This window comes from Panonychus citri, unplaced genomic scaffold (assembly GCF_014898815.1).
Source record: "Panonychus citri isolate SS breed McGregor unplaced genomic scaffold, ASM1489881v1 Contig00095, whole genome shotgun sequence".
Lineage (NCBI taxonomy): Eukaryota > Metazoa > Arthropoda > Arachnida > Trombidiformes > Tetranychidae > Panonychus > Panonychus citri.
The window spans coordinates 1,602,542-1,622,925 of record NW_026515500.1 but is presented as its reverse complement, the minus strand read 5'-3'; the positions used below and the strand labels follow the sequence as shown (position 1 = coordinate 1,622,925).

Here is a 20,384-nt window from a genome sequence, read left to right as displayed (position 1 = left end):
GTTTTCTTTTCACAGGTAATAAGTTAATTGTTCAGTTGATGGAAAATTAAGTTTAATTGTAATTAAAGAGTAAATTCTTTAATCGAAAAATTAAAATAATCTACTAATTAGACTAAAAGAACATCTAATTTGGCGCTTCGAGCGCTTTCGATCAGCTGATTACTTTTTTCTCTCTCTTTGTGTTTACAATTTTCTCCAATAAAATGAGTTGAAATCTCTTTCTACCTTTTCTATTTTTCTAATGTTTAATATTTTGTTAATTCTTCAATTTTTCTCTCTCTCTCTGTCATTGTGATTTATCATCATTCTAATTTAAATTGATTCCAATTGAATCCGAATGTATTTATGTTCAGTTGATCATCTAACCTTTAAGCTAATCTTTTACTCATCTTAACCTTTGGTGAGAAGATTTTATTTTTTTTTATTGAAGTTGATTCAACTCACATTTCTAAAAGTAATCCCACCAATCATGGACCCAGAATTTACTGGTGATTCCAACAGTCACCTACAACAACACCCACCATTACCACAATCTTCAACAGCTTCTGTAATTCCACCGTTACCAGAATCAAGATCATCATCAATGGTAACAATTAGGCAGCAACACTCACAATTACCAAGAGATTACCTACTTAACCAATTCACCCTGAATGTGAAAAAATATTGGGCTGAAAAACTGGAATCAATGATTGAAAATTATCTCATTCTCTTTGAATCAAACAATGATCCACAGATTATATTCATCATCAGCTCTCTTTTAGCATCATGGTTTCATGAGATTCCACAGACAAATGATTTAAGACGTAATCGGATTAACTATGTTTTCAATCAACTTTTACTTCGGACCGATGGTAAAACGGCTAATATTGATATCTTTAATCGTTGGTTAATCTACAAGCTAATGGCGAATATGAATATCAAATTAGATGCAGTTAAATGGTCAACAATTAATTTACAAATCACCTTGAGGCAAGAGGAAATCGGTCGTGAGCTGTTAAATTTGATTGAATCTTTAAACTCCATTGATGGCGATCAGTTGACAATATTGATCAGAAATATTGTCAAGGTTAACCCTTGGTTTGGTGAATTAACTGTCAACAATTTAAAATGTTACCCATTTTTAAAAATCCGTACAAATATTGACCCGGAAGGTCATTTTAATCGTAAAGATGCCAATAATTTTGGACCAGTTATTGTTCAATGTTTAGAGGAATCAATTGACCGATCTGATTATGGTTCTGTATACAAGTTGATCAATATAATTCCCGATGATCAATTAGATTGTAATGAAATTTTCACCTGCATGAAAAGGTTAATCCATTCAATATTAACCCATGATTACGAGATACTGGATTTAGATCAATTCTATGCGGCAATAATTGGCCGTTCAACCAATAAAATGGCCAAATTGGTATCAAAAATTGATTGGAGATTACGGAAACAAGGTGATCTTTTCTCAACGAAAACCGATACAAGGATTAATTCATCAACGTACGATGAATCAACATCATCACCTCCATTCATCGCAATTAACCAAGAAATGAGTAAATTATCTTCATCTTCATTAAAAGAGGTTCCTCTTTCCAAACCAATCGAAACTGAAGTATCTCCAATATATCATAATAAGAAAATGTCCCGTTTAAGTAATACAAGCGATTCAACAAATAGAAGTATCAATGAATCACCTGAGGAAAAGATGATTAATATTATTCTAGATCATGAAACTAAAGAATGGAACGTCGATAATTGTTTCCTATTGGCGACAATTGATCGGAAACATTTTCTCCTGGAAACTTTATCAGCACCATTATCCCATTTCCATGTTATTCCCGATGAACTTAAACTGTTATTCCTTCTGGAAATGTTATACAATTTACCGAATACCCTTTTAAGCGATGAAGGTCAACGAAATGAATCAACAAAAGTTAACAAAGCTTTCACTGAATTACGAGAATTGGTCAATTCATTTTGGTTTAACAGTCTAATTGAATCAAAGCCGATTCTTTCCTTTGTTAAAGCAAAACTTGAATGGATATTTAAATGTATCGATTGGTGCCTTAAAATTGATTCTAATCTTAAATATTATCGTAAACTTTACACCATTTTTAAGATGCTCTCTCAAGGAGCATCTCCATTGGCGGTTTTCAATAAATTCAAGATTCTCAATGCTGCCTTGGATTCTGGTGATAACGATGTTAATCAAGAGGTTCTCAATTTACTCTCTGAAAGTGGCCATCAATCGGAACTTATGATCTGGTATGGTTATCTTGCCGTTAAATTGACCTGTTTATGGGTTTTCAATAATAATACAACGGAAGAGGAAACAATTCCTGATCCCAATCAAATATCAAGTCTGATTAACAAAATATTACCCTTGTCTTTCCGTGTTGAGGTTCTTGAGAATTTATTTTCTCTCCTATTTCTTACCCAAAGAGATATCGTTGAATCATCTGATTCAAATGAATATTTTCATGATATTCCAAATGAATCTGATTTTACTCAGACAAAATCAGATATCGGTTTAAATACAACAACAACGTCTACTTTTAATGAGATTGCATCACATTTAACCGCAACTTCAGCTGAATCAAGTTCATTACATGCAGATTTATCATCTTCCTCATCATCATCATGTAAACCACCATCAACTTTTGTCTTTCCCAACGATTTAATTCCAGATTTTCTCAATGTTCTCAAAGATTGTGGGCTTAAAGCTCAAGCCTCTCTATTTGCTTTTAAACGTCGCCTCGGGGATACAAAGAATGAGGTTTCAGAGAAAGGTTTAGATGATGTTTTCGTTGAATCTTCGATAATTGGTTACGATGAATGTAAAACTCGACTTCGATCCTTAATGGATTATATCAACGATTCACAATGGAGATACTCTGTCATCGAACCAGCAATTGTCGAGCAACGTTTATCATCATCTATGCAAGGTAAAAACACAAATAATAACACCGTCGATTATAATAATACTAATTCTGAGAAAAATCCAGGAAATCGAGATGAGGGTAAAGATGATTATGATGCATCTATTTCCGTAAATAAAGGTGACGACAATGAAGAGAAACTTTTATTGGAAAACAATGAGCCTGTTGAAGGACTTCGAGATCTATTATCTGGTAATTCAAATCGAGAGGATAACAAGAAGGACGAAATTTTCTCATCTCTAATTCCCTGTATGTTGGCATCTCCAGATCAACTTCTTCGCTATTGTTTAATTGAGAATCAAATTGATCGAGCTAAACAAGTATACAAACTGTTCAAGGAATCATTGATTAACACCGAAGAAGCTTATGAATTGTTGATTATCGAGAAAACCGCTGAACTTTCATCTAGATGTCGAAAAATTGTCAAGACCTATTTGAAACATCCATCGGCTTCCAAATCTCCTGAAGCAACATCACCACGGACAATGAAAGTTACTCAGATGCAGAAACTTTTGTCTGAATTCATGTCCATCATGGACTTTAATACCAATGGAAAAGTTGACACGAATCGTTTGTTGATAGACTATTCGATATGTTCATCGTCATCACTGGAATTGTCCGAGATTATTTTGGAGAATTGTTTTCAGGCGAAAAATTTGGACGCCAAAAGTGACCCTGAAGAAAAATGGATGAATTTATCAATCGAACAACATCTTTACTCCTTCTATTCAAAGACTCGGAATCTCTTCGATCAACCAATTTGGCGACGTTATTTTCTCTTTATCCCGATGCTAATCTGTTCAATGCTCCAAAAGTTCTGATGGCTGAAAAGGGTCGAATAAGTTCAATCAAGCGATATCTAAATGATCTTCGATCTCTACTCATCTCTGATCCAATTGATCCAACAACTCTCTCTTCACCTGTATTAGATTCCAGGCCATTGACTATTCAATATCAGAAGTTAATCTCATGTTTTCCAAGTGGAAAATTCAATTACCTGAAAGCTTTATTCTATCATGTTCGTAAAGTGTCGGAAGCTTTGAATGAAGCTCGAAAACGAAGTGAAAATCTCGCACGAGTTCCGGTCTCCGCTGATAAAAGTCCAATGAATCCGTTAACAAAACAAGGAAATTACTTTTCAGTTTTATACAAAAGCCCTTCGGCTATTTTATGTTCACTTGTTATCAAATATGGTATTTCACCCAAGGTTGTTGACGATTTGGCTCGAGATATGAAAGTTGACCTATTGGGAACTTTATGTTCAGTTACCTGTCCTCAAATACCGACGACAACTAAAAACGATGATTCCTCTTGTGATTTCACTTTGATTGACAGTTTTCATCCTGCTCTTTGTGAACTTATTCAATGTTATCTAACTGGATCACATTCTATGGAGAATTCAGTTCTAATTCAGAATCATTTTGATGATGAAAGAACAACTTTAGAAGAAGGTGAAACTTCAATCATCAAGAATCAAGAATTAATTAACTATTTTCGCCATAAAAGTTGGATTCTTGTCAGTTTATTGAAACTTCTGGGATTAATCAGCATGGAAAATGGTAATTTCCAGGATAAAGAGATCACTTCTCCGTCCAACTCATCATCATCTTCCTCAGCTTATTCATCATCTATACTTTGCTCATCTGATCAAATTTTAAATTCTCAATCACCTTTACAAAAATGGATTTCCATGGTAAAGACAACCATTGGTACCAATTCTCGTGAAGATCCAATCTCTCTGACAGCTTTAGCCCTTCACCCTCGAATACCCGTTCATAATTCACTGGTTATGAGAGCATTGGAAAAGTGTGCAATTAATCATGATTATATTCAAATTCACCGAATGCTCCAATTACTTGACCTACGAAACGCTAACTCTTCATTAGAAGCCCTTTGGACAGCATTACTACTCAAATTGACCAAAGAAACAAATGATGTTAAATATGCTCTACAAATGAGCTGTACCCGAACCATGAGAGATCTTGTCGTTGATCTGATCTTTAATTCAACCTCATATTCTGATACCAATAGTGCTGAACGTGCTCTCAAATCAGCAATTTCTCGTGCTGAAATTCAATCAGAATCACATCTTGTCTTGGACAGTCTTCGATCAGCATTGGATACGGTTAACATTTACGCTAAAATTGCCACACTTTCAGGTCTTAAATCATGGAAAGACGCTTATAACAATCTATCAGAGGTCGATATTTTAACCATTTTAAAGTCCAAGAAGTGCTACTCATTAACGGCAGCCTGGAATGATACCATGAGAAAAAACAAACAATCGGCTGCATTTAGCAACATTTTCCCGTCATCATCGTCCTTGTCATCAGCAACTGCGACACCAAGCACAATGTCAACACCAACACCATCAAATATAACATCGGTCGTCGATGCTGAGCTTGATTTTGAGGTTGAAAGTTTACGTTACGAGTTATTGTTACTCGCTTTCTGTGAGAAATCATCTAAATCGTCACAAGTTACCCCACCATCGTCATTACCCCCATCACATCCGATTGAGAATAGAGCACCAATGCACAGACCATCATTTTCATCAATTAAATCACCGATCAAACGATTTAAATCATCAATCCATTCACTTGGAACAATAATCTCAGCAATTGACGGACTAGGATTGGATTCGGTTAAATTGATTGAGAAAATTTTACCCGCTGTAGATAATTGGGAATCTAAGGAAACACTAGTCAAACATTTACTGGCCGATACTTTAATTAGACATAAACCAGATAAAGTTGAACATTATAACAATTATCTACTTGGAATTAGTTTAATCAAAACAATTCGACCTGAGATGAGAATCCATTATGAACAGTTGACAACTAAACCTTTTCTAATTGTTGAACAAATGTTTATGAATCTTGAATATGAAGCAATTGAGAAAGTTATTAGAAGCCAAAAGTTGATTAAATGTGATCATTTGATTGAGATTTATGCTCGTAAAGCAGTTGAGATTGAAATTGAATCTGCTGATTCTGTTACCGGATCAGAAACAACGTTAATCTCTTCATCAATATTAACCGAATCAAATACAACTAATCTCAATGTGACATCGTTTTCATCCTCATCATCGCCCTTCAAGATGCCCGTAAATGTGCCGTCTAAAGAGCAATGGATTCCCGATTACAAGGTTAACATTTGTATGCTTTGTAAGATGGAAAAGTTTTCAATGTTCAATCGTAAACATCATTGTCGAAGATGTGGTCGAGTTGTTTGTGGAATATGCTCTCAAAAGTTCTTACTCATCCCCGAAATCTCAACTCGACAACCAGTTCGTGTTTGCGATGATTGTAATTCACAAACTCGATTAGAATCAACATCCTCAACACCATCGAATCGTAAAACATCAACATCATCTTCAACCTCTTCTAATGGAGGTGAACCAACCGTTGAATGGATTTTATCATTAAATGAACATGAGAATGAAACGATTCGTGATGAATTTTACTACGAATCAGCTCCATCAAGTTCATTGTGTTTATCTCTTCTTAAACTACACTCAGACAAGAAACAATGTGCCAAAGTGATCATAGAACAACTCAGTCGACCTTTATTCGAGATATTATCTTATAATCGAGTTGATTATGGTCTAATCATTGATTTGATTAAATCTCTTCTTCTTTCGGCAAAAGTATTGATTAACGATGAAGAATCAAAGTTAATCATTGACATTGATTTTCTATTAAGTCGAGTTGATATTGTTAAAATGTTGGTCGAAGGTAATTGTCCCCATCGAGATCTAATTGGTTATGTGATATCTAAAGACGATGCCTCATATCGTTTACAAGAAAAACTAATCGAAATGGAGCGTTTTGACCTTGCTTATCACGTTGCGACGAAATACGGACGGGTACTGAAAGAAATATGGAAAACATGGGCCATGGTTTGCCTTCGACACTGTCAATTTACCGAAGCACGGAAAAAGTTTAAATCATGTTTCGGATTTAAATCGACCAATAATACAAGTGACATAAATAGTAAACTTTTACAGGAGATATTTGATGTATTTGATACAATTAAAGAGAAAGTCAATCAATTGTCACTTCGAGAAAGATGTAAAGCAATTAAAAGTGGACAAATTGTTTCGATTGGTCGACAAACTCGAATACCCAATCCAGATGAAGGTCATTTACCACAAATACTGATTGAAGAAGGACTTTACTACCTCGAAAATTATGGTTCTAAAGAGGATGAGCTACGTTTCTATGTACGATTTGGTTTACTACGAAACGCTGTTCTATTAATACTTTCAGAAACGAATCAGAGTGTTTTCAGTAATCTTTTTGTGACCAAATTATTATTACCCTGTACCCAAACGGGTTCGTTTAAAAAACTATTGGCAACATTTAACTCGATCGATCCAACGTTAACCCGATCATGGAAATACTGGATTTACGCTTGTAAATATTTATCAACAAACAATTTCTATCATATACTTCATGGAGTTCAGGTTTTCATGGGAGATTATATTAGAGCTGCAATGACCCAGATTAATTTCTTTGTTTTTCCAAAGGTAACTGATTACTCTCAATTAATTGGTAGATTGGAACATTTAACTTTGGCCAAGCAACATTGTCAAGATTTTCTGGTCAACAAAGGTCAAGTGAATAAGGGTTGCCTTTCATTTTCTAGTCAAGAGGTTACCTCACAAATCAAAGTGATTAACCTTCAAATCGAGATAACTAATAAATTGTTTGCAAAGAAAACCAAACTGCCGATTGCTTTGGTTGATATTTCAGAGGAAAAAGAGACAACTTATCTTAAAGAGATACGAAAATCTAATCGATCCTCACCAACAACATCATCGGCAACAATTAGCAATGGATCAAACAATCAATTAACTGTTCCCACTTTACTTGAAGATAATATTGTAGCGAAAACACAATTAGCTGTTCTGGTTCTACTCGAATTAGGATCAACCATAAGTGAAGGCTTAGAAATCGCCCAGCAAATAATCAAGGTACGAAAACGATTATTTTTTATATATCAAGACAATTAACTTTTACTAATCGATTTTCTTTGTTTTTTTCTAATTCATTAATCAGGGTCATGGTTTGGATGCTGGTCATGTTTACCGATTAGCGGGCAAAGTTCTGGCTCAAAGTAATAAAGTAAATTTGGTCCAATTGATTAACCAGTTAACTGATTGTATTCGTTTGTCTCATGAACCCTCGGAAAGTGTTGCTCTTTGTGATGATCTACTGGTTACAGCGGTTCGACACATCGCTGAACCTCAATTGGCCGATCAGCTGATTAAAATGATGTCCAATGATCTGATTAAAATCAACGCTTACATTTTAACAGATAAATTAAAATCCGCTTACTTATTAGCGGTTCGTCTTCATCGAGTTGATGATGTCCGTCGTATCCATGATGCCTCAATACGAACCAAACAAGACAATTTAACCAAAATTTGCCAATTGTGGTTGGATAAAAATTCATAATTTAAAAAATCAATTGTCAATCATTAAATCAGATCAAATCAAATCTAATTATCATCGCTCATCCAATAATGTTTACCATCATCTTTACCTATGTCAAAATATTTAAATACCCCAATTAGATTATCGTTAATCATATTTTTCCAACATTGATGATTAATTTAATTGTTGAGATTATTATTTTATATTTATAATACATGAGAGAGAATTAATTTTTTCTTTATCAATCTGAAACCCTTGTCATACAATTGCCATTATCTGTTAATTATTATTAATAACAATTAATCACATTCGATATTGTAAATCAAATTAAATGAGGAAAAAAAAATGCTATTCTTTCAATCAAGTGAAACTAATTGTTAATTCTCGTTGATTAATTTTCTTTGGGATTTTCGTTTTAATTTAAAAGTAAAACAATTAAGATACCAAATGATTTACCGTTTTAAAGGAAAATCAAATCAAATCAAACAATCAAATTAAAAGAGATACAATTTCAAGTAGTTAATGTTATATTATTTTCAACAGTTTTCTGTTGATTAAAAGTAGTAAAATTAATTGTTCTGAGAAATGGTTTCGCTACGATGGGCGTAATTGTCAACTGGTTTAATTTTGTTTTTCTCCATTAATAGTTAATTGTTAATTAATGAGGGCGATGATAATGAAGATGAAGATGATAATGATAATGATGGTGAGGATGATAAGGGAAAGGGGATAAAATTGTAATTAAAAAGTGATAATTAATTTAACCTTTGGCTAGAAAAGGGTTTAGGATTTTTGAGCATCAAAATAGATTAACGGTTAATCCGAATTTGATTAAATTGCTAATAATTAGTTGATTGTTGTTGGTTTGGTTAATTACGATTGTCTAGAAAGGTGTTAATCGAAAATTTCTCTTCCTTTGTCCAGTATAATCGTCAAATGGATACATGGAAGATAAACCGAAAGGTAATTTAGGTTCGAAGAGTGATGATGAGAATGATGGATAACCAGAGGATAAACTTGAAGATAAACTTGATGGAAGACCGGAAGATAGACCAGGAGATAAACTGGACGATAGACTTGGTGAGAGGCCGGAGGTCAAGCCAGAGGTTAAACCGGAAAATGGTGATGATAGACCAGGGAATGACCCAGGGAATCCTCCCCCAAGAGGAGGGTATTGTTGACCATAAATACTTGGTATTCCTTGGGATTCACTTGGTTGTAACAATCGAGTCCAATCAGAGACTAAATTAGATCAATGAAATTATTTATTAGCGTCAACATTTAATATCTTAATCATAATCTTAATTGGTGTTTCAATGAAACTGATTGTTAACTGATTCCTTTTATTGTACCGTCCTTGCTCAATATTGACACAATTAAGTTTATCATTGTTTGCATGATGATCATACAAATTGATTGTAAAGTTTTCTTGTTGTTTATGATTAGTTTTTAATTGTCATTGAAAAAATAGTTTACCTGGTGAGTTGAATAAACCTTTGGGCATTAAAGGTGAAGGTGATGACATTGGAAATCCAAATGGTTGATTAGGTTGAGTGGACATTGGCGAGAAAGGGTTTGGAGGTGCGACCATGACTGGATTCATGTGAGAGGCTGAAGAACTGAACTGCATTTGGTCATAAGGTGAAGATTGAAGTCCAGACCCTCCGGGGTAAAAGGACGAAGGTGGAAACGATGACCTGGGCCTGAGAAAACGAGCCAAGGAGGCAAGAGCGAGAACCGAAGTTAATAGTTGACAGTCAATACTAACGATGGAAAATGTTAGTATGTTGATAATATTAATTGCGAAAAATGTAATTAACTTCATTATCTCAATTGACCAGTGGGCACTTGGACACAATAATAAACCACAGACACTCAAATTCACTTTGATTAACAATCAGATTGAACGGAAATCAAAGATTAGGAAGTGACCACAAATGTTCAAATGATTATTGGAAAGATGATTTAGATTAACGGTGAATTTATTGTTGTACCTTAATCGTTAGAATTAAAAATGATTATGATTCATGTAAGAATGAAGAAAGAGAGAGAGAGAGAGAGAGAGAAGGTAAAAGGGAGTGAAAATCATCTTGATTCTAAGAATGGACTAGTTAACTAACGGTCATCCTTTTTTTATGATTAAAGTAACAATTAAAACTACTCTGGTTACTAATTATTGTAGAACAAGATTAAGTGAGAGTTAATCTATTTCATCTTGATGATGACCATTAACTGAATCAACCGAATGAGAAATTAGATTGTTAGTGTGACAACATAGTTTTTGCTCCACTTGATTGTTGAAAATTAACGAATCACAATTTAAAGGATTACGAGGGTGAGAAGGTCCAGTTAAATGACCTATGGATGAGCTGGTAATCAGGTTTAATGATCTCATGTTCATCTTAATTTATTCATGTTTTTGTCTAAAAAGAAGATGATTCAGATCAAGTCCATTCTTAATCTTCCCTTGACCAGTAAACAATTTCATCTTCAAGTTAATTTGTTTTCCTCTCATCAACTGACCTTCTTTTCTTGATTGACCCTTTCCCGCTCCTTAAACAATAACAAAACGATTTAATTGTCAACTCAATTAAAATCTTAAAATAGTAAACCGACTAAACTAAGCATTAATTGTTAAGAGAATTAGCTAATTGTTTATATTTTTGATTCTTTTTAAGCAACAATCAATAGAATTATTTTTCTGCGTTTATGATTAATCACGAATGTTTTTTTTTTGCTTCTCAATTGAGACAAAGTTAATTCTTGTTTGTTGATCAGTTTCTTTCTGGATTAATTAATTTTTAAATGAGATTAATTATTTCAGACAAATTTTTTAGATAAATATGCTTAAAATTGTATTAATATCACATATCACAAAAAGAGCTCTGGCACATTGATTTTTAGTTGATACAAAGTTAAATTTTCGTAGAGAAAGAAAATTTTTGTAATTAACCCTCGAGAAATTAAAGTAAATTATTTGGAATCCCAGTGAGTACAAGTTTTTTTGAGCAATTAAGAATAAAAAATTGTCCATTGGTAAAGGACCAAATCTAATGTAAAAAACTACAACAATTTTACTTGTAAAAGGCCAAATTTTGAGTCTTTTTGTTAAATCACTGGCGATTCAATTGACCTCAATCATGTTGAGAAGGGAACCACTTCGGAAAGTTTTACTTTTCAGGTCAACTCCAGTTGGTCGGATGGATAACATTTTGGCGATTTTAGTCCAGTTGTAAAATTGTGAGATCACCTCGTATCCATAACTTTTAACGTAAAATTTAAGGCCAGGAGTCTTGAAACCATTGAAATTGGAGGCAGCACAAATAGTGTAAGCGCCCATATCGGGAAAAACGATCCATTCACCTACTTGCATTTCGGGAAAGTGAAAATCTTTCTTGACGCAATCCATACTATCACAAGTTGGTCCCCAAATGGTTGATTGTAAATATGGTCGTTGCATGATTGATAAATCTTGCTCATTGTTATCATTTGAAGAGCAATGATAATCGAGGGTTGTTGGTGATACAACATAGTGATCAAAGATGGTACAGTTGAATGATCCATAAACACCATCGTTAATATAGTACATGGCATTAGGAGATCCATCTGGATTGGTGATAACTTTTTTAGCGATAATGTTACAGGCTAAGGTGAAAGCTGATGCAACGTAATAACGACCCGGTTCAGCGATGATGTTAAGTTCTTGGTCATCCGGGAAATAGAGATCTAAGTTGGTGTTGATCACTTTTGCCATCTCCTCAAAAGTGACTGAAGAATCAGGTGATCCAGGAAAACCTCCACCAATGTCCAAAAGGTTCATCTGGAAACCTAATCCAATGGCGACATCAAAAACGTAGCGAGAGTTTTGAAGAGCAAATTTGTAAGCTTCAGCACTGGTACAACCACTGCCAACATGGAAACTGACTCCTGTCACATTAAGGCCTAACTTCTTGGCCAAAGATAGTAAAATTGTGACGTCATCCAGTTCAGCACCATATTTTGTACCTAGAACACAAACAGCGTGCTCGTCAGGAACTCGGATCCGTAAGACAAGTTGAGCGTCAGGCATATATCGAGCCACCTTATATAGCTCTTCAGTGTTATCAAAGGTCATCAATTTGACACCAAATTTACCAGCATATTCAATGTGGGATTTAGGTTTGCAGGGATTAGCGAAAATAATGTCCTTAGGCTGGGCACCCAATGAAATCAATTCTTGAATTTCGTTCTATTTGAAGAAAAAAGAAAAAAAGAAAAAGAGAGAAATATTAGTTGGATTCTTTCTGGTTCTTTGAAAAGAAAACCCAAGAAAAGTGGAATAGTATTGGATCAATGGGTGAAAGATAAACTAAATAAAATGGTGGAAAACATTTTTAAGATAACACTTCACCCCAAAACTAAACTGGAAAATTGCAGTTGGCTCGAAGTTTGTTGATTGGGTCGATTTCCGTTGAGCCGATAAACAATCTATCGCTAGTAAACCGATACTAAACCAGGTTAATAACAAGAATTTAGATAATTCGAAGCCAGAAAGATCAATTAAGCTCAGGCCTTAATAGTAGCGAATCACCAAGATAGATGATGTTGCGTTTTCCATCAATGAACAAAAAGAAGGCCTCCAAAATTTTCTCAAATTCCAAACTATTCATTGCGAGAGATAGAGTAACCAATTACAGCTAAACTGTGCAGGAATCGAGATGTCTCGTCAATAATATTAGATCAAACCGATTAAGTTTGATCTTCTAATTTGATTGCGGAAACTTACTTTGCTGGCGCAATCGAAGCCGAGTCCCATACCCAACAGGATTTCAAGGATAGCTCGACTACTATTGCATTTAACAGCGTAATAAGGTCGCACTCGAGGTAAGTTTTGAATCCAATTACGATGTTTGATAAGAATGTCATCAATATCGACAACATAAAAGGCATCCTCCTGGCCTGGGACTTGGGTGGACTGGCTGATGTATTCTTGAACGGTTGGCGAACAATCATCAAGAGCAACGTAACAATCAATATTTTCAATATTACTCATTTTCGGTTCTTTTTTTTCTTTTGTTTAAATCAAACAGGAAACCAAAATCACTTAATAACGAAAAAGTAAATATTAAATCAAAGTGAATTGAATGGAGATGGATGGATCCGAGAGTAGAGATAAGACTCTTGATCAGATTGTCTCTTAAAATATTCCCTTGATTGGATGACTTGGAAACCAAGGAAACCAAAGTTCAAGAAGCCCAGGAGCCAGAGGATTAACCCTGTATAAAGAAAAGAGAGTAGAAAAGAAAACAAAGATTAAAATTAAATGTTAATTTAGAAAGAAACAAGATAAACAGCTTGTAGAAAAAGTGACCAGAAATAACCGGTTCAGTCTGGATTTTGTTGCTAAGCAATCGAATCTCAAAAATCAATCTTAGATGCAAATGTTTCAATTTAAATATAGAATTAGAAAAATTAGAAAAAAATTAAACGAACAACATTGACCTAATACAAGAGAAAACATCCTTGAGAGATGAGAGGCAAACATAAGAGAGAAAAAAAAATTCAGAGAAATTCAAACTATCAGAAGGTTAAATATGATATCGATGAAGCACGAGATATGAACATGATACCAGGGAGATTAGAAATCAATTAACTAGAGAAATTTAATTAGATACACAGAAACAATTACGTCAACGAGTTGTTACTAAACAGGAATCAATAGAGCAACAAGAGTACCAAAAGTCGATCGAGATAAAAAAACACAGAAAGAGAACAAAAAAAAAGAACCAACTGAAAATATCACTTTGAGAGTCTCTCTTTTCAACCCAAATCAACAGGTAAGAGAAAGAAAAAAATTGCAATAGTTTACCTCGTTTACTTAGAGAGAATCAACCACACAGAGGACTTGTTGTTGGATCAAATTAATACACAATTTAAAATAGAAAATTAAAATAAGATGAATGTTGTAAAGTAGAAAATGGTTATAGAGAAAAAGAGAAGAAAAAAATCAAGATGGAGAAAAGAGAAAAAAACAGGAAAAGGTAAGAGAGAAGAAAAAAAATGCGAACGGGAAATGAGAGAAAAAGAAGCGGTGAAAATAAAACTAAAGGTCTTTTGACGAAAATTTCACAACGGGTTAACCCGTTGTGAGCTAATTCTTGGTTAATACACAAATTAAAACAAAAAGAACTAAATTAATAGTAATTAAATTGATCGAATCGTTAATTGTTGTCACTCCACCAGAATCACCAAGGATAATGAGAAAGTCAAACCAACAACAGTGAGAGTAGTTGAAACAACCAACAGAGGGACAGAAAATTAGACAGTAAATTAGACAGAGAAAAAAAAGAAAGAGAAAAAATTGTCAAGACAGAGAGATGACAATTAATTAATCACATTGATTACAAATCTTACAATCAATAATTTACTAGAGGGTAAAAGAGTTACTATGATAACAATTAGAAATAAATATCAAGTGACTTTGGAGGAAAATCCTATCATGATTAGTTAATCATCATTACGAATTCAAATAATAACATTTAATTAATTGTCTCGTTCAATTTTTATTACTCGTTAATTGTCATTAAGAAGGACAAAAAACTAATCATTAACCTTTTGCTAATTCTAATTACAATTGATAATTGCAAGAAAATTACAATTTATCAATGAATTACTAATATAATTATACGATTAAGTTAATTGTTAGATGAGAAAAGTAAACAATTATTATTATTTTTTCACAATTAAATTGTTACAATTGTAATTGTGACGTGAATTGTATAAGATTTACAATCAATTAATTACTATACTGATTAGTTTGACTTTTTCTTTAATTCTTTCTATTATTCCAATTAGTGTTGGTTAATTTGATTATCCACTTGTTGGACAATCAATGTTATTAATGGACCTTAATTGAAAGGTAACAATTAAGGTTGTAGACAGAAAATTGTATAAAACAATTAAGTAAACATGTCAATAAACTTGGTTAGGGGACAATTAATTAATTGCCAGTGCAAGTGATTTAATTAGAAAGAGTCTGACAAAAACGTGACAATACAAATACAAAGTCTTCATTGATTAATTATTATCAAATCAATGGAAGTGATTTAATTACAATCATAATCATTTGGAGAAGTGTGAGTTTCATATCAATTTGGTTAATTATCGGTTAAAACAATTGGTCTTTTTCTCGAGTATCTATTTCCCCTCGACAATCAATTAGATTAAATATCGAACCTTGATCCATGTTCTTTAATTTCTAATACACACATTAAACATCAACAATTAACTTTAATTGCTTCAAATTATAAGAGAGAAGGTGAAAAAAATTAATAAATCATTCACCAGTGTCTAGTTTCATAGCAACCATTAGATATTAGAGTAAAACTGTAAACTAAATTGTCGAGACTAATTGCTAATTATTGAAGATGATTAACTTTTTCATTATTATTTTTACATCTAAATCAATCAATCAACCAATCAAAATGTAAGCACATAACTAGATTCAATTAGCTAATTAACAACAATAGATTGGGAAACAGTATTTACTTTAACCAGGGAAAAATTAATCACGAGAAATTAATCTTCAAGTCTCCTAATCGACTTTGATTGTTTACAATTTAGTTTTTGATTGTTAACTCTCATGATGAGAAATCAAACCCATTCAATTGTTTATAATTGTCATTAGGATAATCTATTAATTGTAAACAAGGCTAGTAATTAGAGCAATTAACCTTCAGTTAAACTAAATTGTTTATTGAATATTTGGTTAATGAGGACAGTTTTTATTTTCAACACACAACAAACTGAATCAACTAATTGTAATTTGATAATAATAGTAAATCAATCATATTGAATAATCAATAATATTGGACAATAACAATCAAGTTAATTGTATTAATTTACTCACCTTAAGTTTAACTTAAAGGTTAAATTGATTGGAGACTTCAGCAGGGAAGGAACAATTAAACTTCAATCAAGAAAGAAGACAATTAGTATTGACAATTAAAATGAAACGAATGTTTTTCGCATATGAAAATTAATTCAATTAAAAGGTAAATTGTGAAAGTTAATTGTGGTTATTGGTGTTAGAAATCAGGTAACTCTCAACAAGTGCTGCTGACTGTTGTTGATTGTTGATCGTAAACTGGTTACAATTAACTTTGCGAGCACAATTTAAATAGATTCACTTTTTTCTGGTCACAAGGATGTTAATTGTATCAACCGTCTTACTTTTTTAATCACTGTCCTAATCGTATTAAAATGATCACTAGATAATCAGAGTAAATAATTAATTTCAACACTAAAAGTACTCACTTAGTATTACAAGATACAAGATCCGCTTGCAATTAAGTTGATCGTTTTAATCAACCAATTTAAGATAATCTCAATTAGAATCAATTTCAATCTTTATTTTGGTTCTTTACACTTACAATTTGCTTCTTATTGTTTTCTTTTTGTTAAATATCACCATAAGAATATCAGTTTTCCCCTCTCGGTGTATTTACCTCAATGGTGGGAAATTATCGTTCTCATGATTTCGAGTCATTTCAAGAATAAGAATTGGGAACTTCAGGAAATATTGTTTTCTCTTCAAGTGATCTATTCATCTAATAAATTGTTAATCTTATATTTTATTAACCATTTTCCCCCTTTTTCAATTAGTCATCTTATCGGCGGCCATTTTGTTATGAAGGAAAAAAAGTATAATATCATTATTATTATTATTGTACAGATCAAGTGAAAGTCACATTCTAGGAAATGATATCGACTTAATAATAAGATGATTCTGATGGTGATTACGTTGATTTACCGTTAATTGCGGTGAAAATTAACCGTTCTAATTTCCCCGATGTATAAAAGAAACTCTTAATTTTCCTATTAATTAATTACAATCCAGTTGATGCTGGTTTCATCTGAGTGTATTTCTTAATCATCCCCATCGAAATCAACTAAACTGAGTGCTAACTGATTGTTTCGTTATAAATTATGGCCTCGAAAAAGATCAACTCATCTTTGAGAATTTTATTATCATTTCGATTGATCTGTTATCGTAGTTTATTGTGGATCGAGCGATTGGAATCTAGTTTTTTTATAATATTAATTTTTAGAGAAAATTGTGAATAATGAATTGAGTTTTAATCGATAATAAAATCATTGAATACAGAGGAATTGGTTTCGAAGTTGAATTGAAATTTTCTATGTTACTGGTTTGTTCCAAGCATCTTCCCAAGTTTTGTCGTTTTCGACTTTCTTACCTTTTTTCTGGACCACAATCGATCTGTCCACTTTGATTCCTTCGTTTTCCTTGGCATATTTGCCGAATGCTGAATTGTGCAAAGGTTTTCCACGTTTATCGAAATGCAATTCAACTACTGCATTCATTAAATCAGTGAAATATGATACTGGAATTGTGGTTGATAAAATATTGAGAAGAAACCAGTTACCGGGTGAGTTGAGTAATCGACGGTACGATTTTGCGGCAAAAGATGAACTCGTATAAGATAACATGAAATATCGAAGAGGTGGAAGTGCCAGGGTTAGACCTCGATAGAATAGAATCAAAATGATGAAGATGAACATGAAATGATAAAGGAACCATTGACATAGATAAACTTTCTCATGTAATGAATTGGCAGCGAGAAAACAAAGTCCATCGTAAGAATTGATGTCACCAGTGAGACCAAAGAATTGTAATGTACACTTGACCATTCGAGGAAGATCAACTGTAATGGATCATAGGAATTGGAGTAACTTGAATCACCCACAGTCGATCGAAACTCTGGATTACTTGGTGAGGTCGAAGGTGAAGAAAGAAACAAAGAAGTGATACTTTTCATACTGTAGCTTGAGTCCAACCAAATGACACCAAGTTTAAGGAAATTTCCATTGAGGAATCGGTCAGTTGCCCAAATTTGGAAAATGAGATGGACAAGACAAATTATTTCCATGAGAATAACGTTATAATAAAAGGTGACATTGGAAAATAAAAGATCGGCCACCGATTGAACGAGATTCATCTGATCGGCTTTTTTATATTCGTATAGATTTTTCTTGTCACCTTTCAGTTTGCCAACCAGATCGATGACCCGTTGGTCCAAGAGACGATCCCAGATCCATTTAAGACTGAAAAACATGACAGACTAAGGAAAGGGATAATTTCAAATTAGAAGATGTCGGGTTAGGATTAGGGAGATAATCTTACCTGGATAAGTATAGAAAGATAAACCCATTGGTAGTGACGTTGGAAAAATTTAGATCCATTCTCAGTTTGAACACTCGAAGTGACCCCGATGTAGGGTGAGACTGAAGCACTGGAATCGGGTATTATTGTGTACCCACCGTCGATCCAACAGTAATCGGTATACTTTTTAGAATTTATTTTCGGTGGATCATTGAAGGTACAGTGAATCTCTTCTCCGAAAATATCCTTACAGGTAAGAAGAACTGCTTGAAGAACATGAATTTTCGAGAAGAGAGAAAAATTGAAAATAGCAATCAGATTATCGTATGGGTGTTTCTTCATGGAGAAAACCGATTCAATTTTGATCTTCTTGAAATTCTCGATCAGTTTCGGCACATTAGTGGACCGAGTTTTTTCATCAATACCCCAAGACATTTTCGAAGCGTGTTCGTAACAATCAAGGGTAACAACGTGAGCTCGAAATTAACTGAATAAAGAATATGAAACTTCACTGAAACTGTTGAACAATAAAACTAAATTCAAAAGAATCGAAAATATTTTTTCATCTTATTCAACAAAGAGATGAAGAGTAATTAAGATTTAATTTAAAATTGAGAAAACTCTTGCTTAATTAGCAATACATTTCTCATCTTCGAAAATCATTTAATTATCTAGATTAAAATAAATACAAACTGAGCCAAGAATGACTAATATTATTAATTAAATAATTTTCTTTTGTAAGTTGATATTCTTGATTTAATTGCTTCTTATAATTCAATTGTTATTCTGTTTGTTTATTTTGGATTTTTGTTTTTTCTTCAAATTAATTTGATATTTGAAACTATCCAATAAAGTTAATTAATTAGAGTGAAATGTGACCAGGAGATTCAGCTAATAGATAATAGAATAGAGAATCTGAATGACAATATACTAGATAAATCCTCCGATCAACATGACCGCTTTTCTGAATAAATTTTAAGAAATCCATTTCATGAATATGATCTTTGCTGTCTTTTACTGGGCATACGGAACAACCGTTATTTGCACCCTGCGTTAAACAGAGTAATCAAAGCTTTGATTAACCCTCGAACTTCGGGGCTCGAAGTTTTAATATCCCAAGTCATCCGGTTGATACAATTAAAAAACTTAATATTCATCTGATGCTCTTCCCCTTTCATTGTCCTGTACGTCACAATCCATCCATTCTCCTTCTTTCCCCTTTCCTCTTTTCTATTTTGTCCTCTTATTAATCTAATTAACAATTTCATTTGGTTAATTTAACGCCCCTTTTTTTCATTAGTTATTAACTTTTGACCCTGACCGGTTGATTTGGTTGTATTTCTCATTAATTGATTCACTCTGGGCCTTCCTATGTCGATTTTGACTCTTTAATTGAAGACCTAAATTCACAGGTAAAGTCAATTAAACTAGGCATACTTCAGCCGAAGTAACGTCTGAGCGCGTGTATTGAAAGTGTTGCAAAAATTTTCCCTAAATTTCGGGACTAGGCCAATCTCTCTCAAAAATTATACAGCACTGCTCACACTATAGACAAAGCTGTTCTGAAGAAATCAAAGTGATCTGAATTGTCGTTTTTTAGGTCTCGTCCCTAGAAAATTAGGTTTTTTGAAGTAAAGTCTTCGCTTTGCTCAGACAAATAAAAATTATCAGGAGCGAAAAAAGTTAATCTTTCTCCTTAAGAGCAGGAAAATTAGTTCACACCGATCAACCAGGTTGAGCTCAAGTAAATAACAAAAACTGCAGCAAGTCAATGGAGATTTAATTAATCAATTTTCTAGTTGTCTGAGCGTAAGCGAAGACTTTACTTCGAAAATCCAAAATTTGCTGGAA

At 33.2% G+C, this 20,384-nt stretch overlaps 4 protein-coding genes across 5 annotated transcripts; 1 reads left to right on the top strand and 3 right to left on the bottom strand.

Moving 5' to 3' along the window:
* The first annotated feature begins 216 nt into the window (after positions 1 to 216).
* LOC128388081 (uncharacterized) lies at positions 217 to 8,745 on the top strand. The gene is given in 3 exon segments (XM_053347431.1): positions 217 to 3,611; positions 3,614 to 7,908; positions 7,994 to 8,745. Coding segments are annotated over 3 exon segments (7,836 nt in total). The 5' UTR covers positions 217 to 469; the 3' UTR covers positions 8,393 to 8,745.
* Positions 8,746 to 8,818: 73 nt separating this feature from the next.
* On the bottom strand, positions 8,819 to 10,993 carry LOC128388083 (uncharacterized). Its single transcript, XM_053347434.1, has 2 exons — positions 9,848 to 10,993; positions 8,819 to 9,613 (listed from the first exon to the last, which is right to left on the bottom strand). The coding sequence occupies exons 1-2, from the start codon at positions 10,194 to 10,196 to the stop codon at positions 9,255 to 9,257; spliced, it is 708 nt and encodes a 235-aa protein (XP_053203409.1). The 5' UTR covers positions 10,197 to 10,993; the 3' UTR covers positions 8,819 to 9,254.
* Positions 10,994 to 11,354: 361 nt separating this feature from the next.
* Positions 11,355 to 16,500, bottom strand: LOC128388082 (ornithine decarboxylase-like). 2 transcript variants are annotated; one of them, XM_053347433.1, is made up of 3 exons: positions 16,260 to 16,500; positions 13,137 to 13,626; positions 11,355 to 12,599 (listed from the first exon to the last, which is right to left on the bottom strand). In XM_053347433.1, the coding sequence occupies exons 2-3, from the start codon at positions 13,401 to 13,403 to the stop codon at positions 11,496 to 11,498; spliced, it is 1,371 nt and encodes a 456-aa protein (XP_053203408.1). In that variant the 5' UTR covers positions 13,404 to 13,626; positions 16,260 to 16,500; the 3' UTR covers positions 11,355 to 11,495. The 2 variants fall into 2 exon arrangements, with proteins under 2 accessions (XP_053203408.1, XP_053203407.1); XM_053347432.1 differs by lacking the exon at positions 16,260 to 16,500 and adding an exon at positions 14,220 to 14,614.
* LOC128388126 (innexin shaking-B-like) lies at positions 13,481 to 18,968 on the bottom strand. Its single transcript, XM_053347485.1, has 4 exons — positions 18,555 to 18,968; positions 18,141 to 18,492; positions 17,608 to 18,075; positions 13,481 to 13,626 (listed from the first exon to the last, which is right to left on the bottom strand). Exons 1-4 carry the CDS (start codon positions 18,966 to 18,968, stop codon positions 13,481 to 13,483), a joined length of 1,380 nt encoding a protein of 459 aa, XP_053203460.1.
* Between the last annotated feature and the right edge of the window lie 1,416 nt (positions 18,969 to 20,384).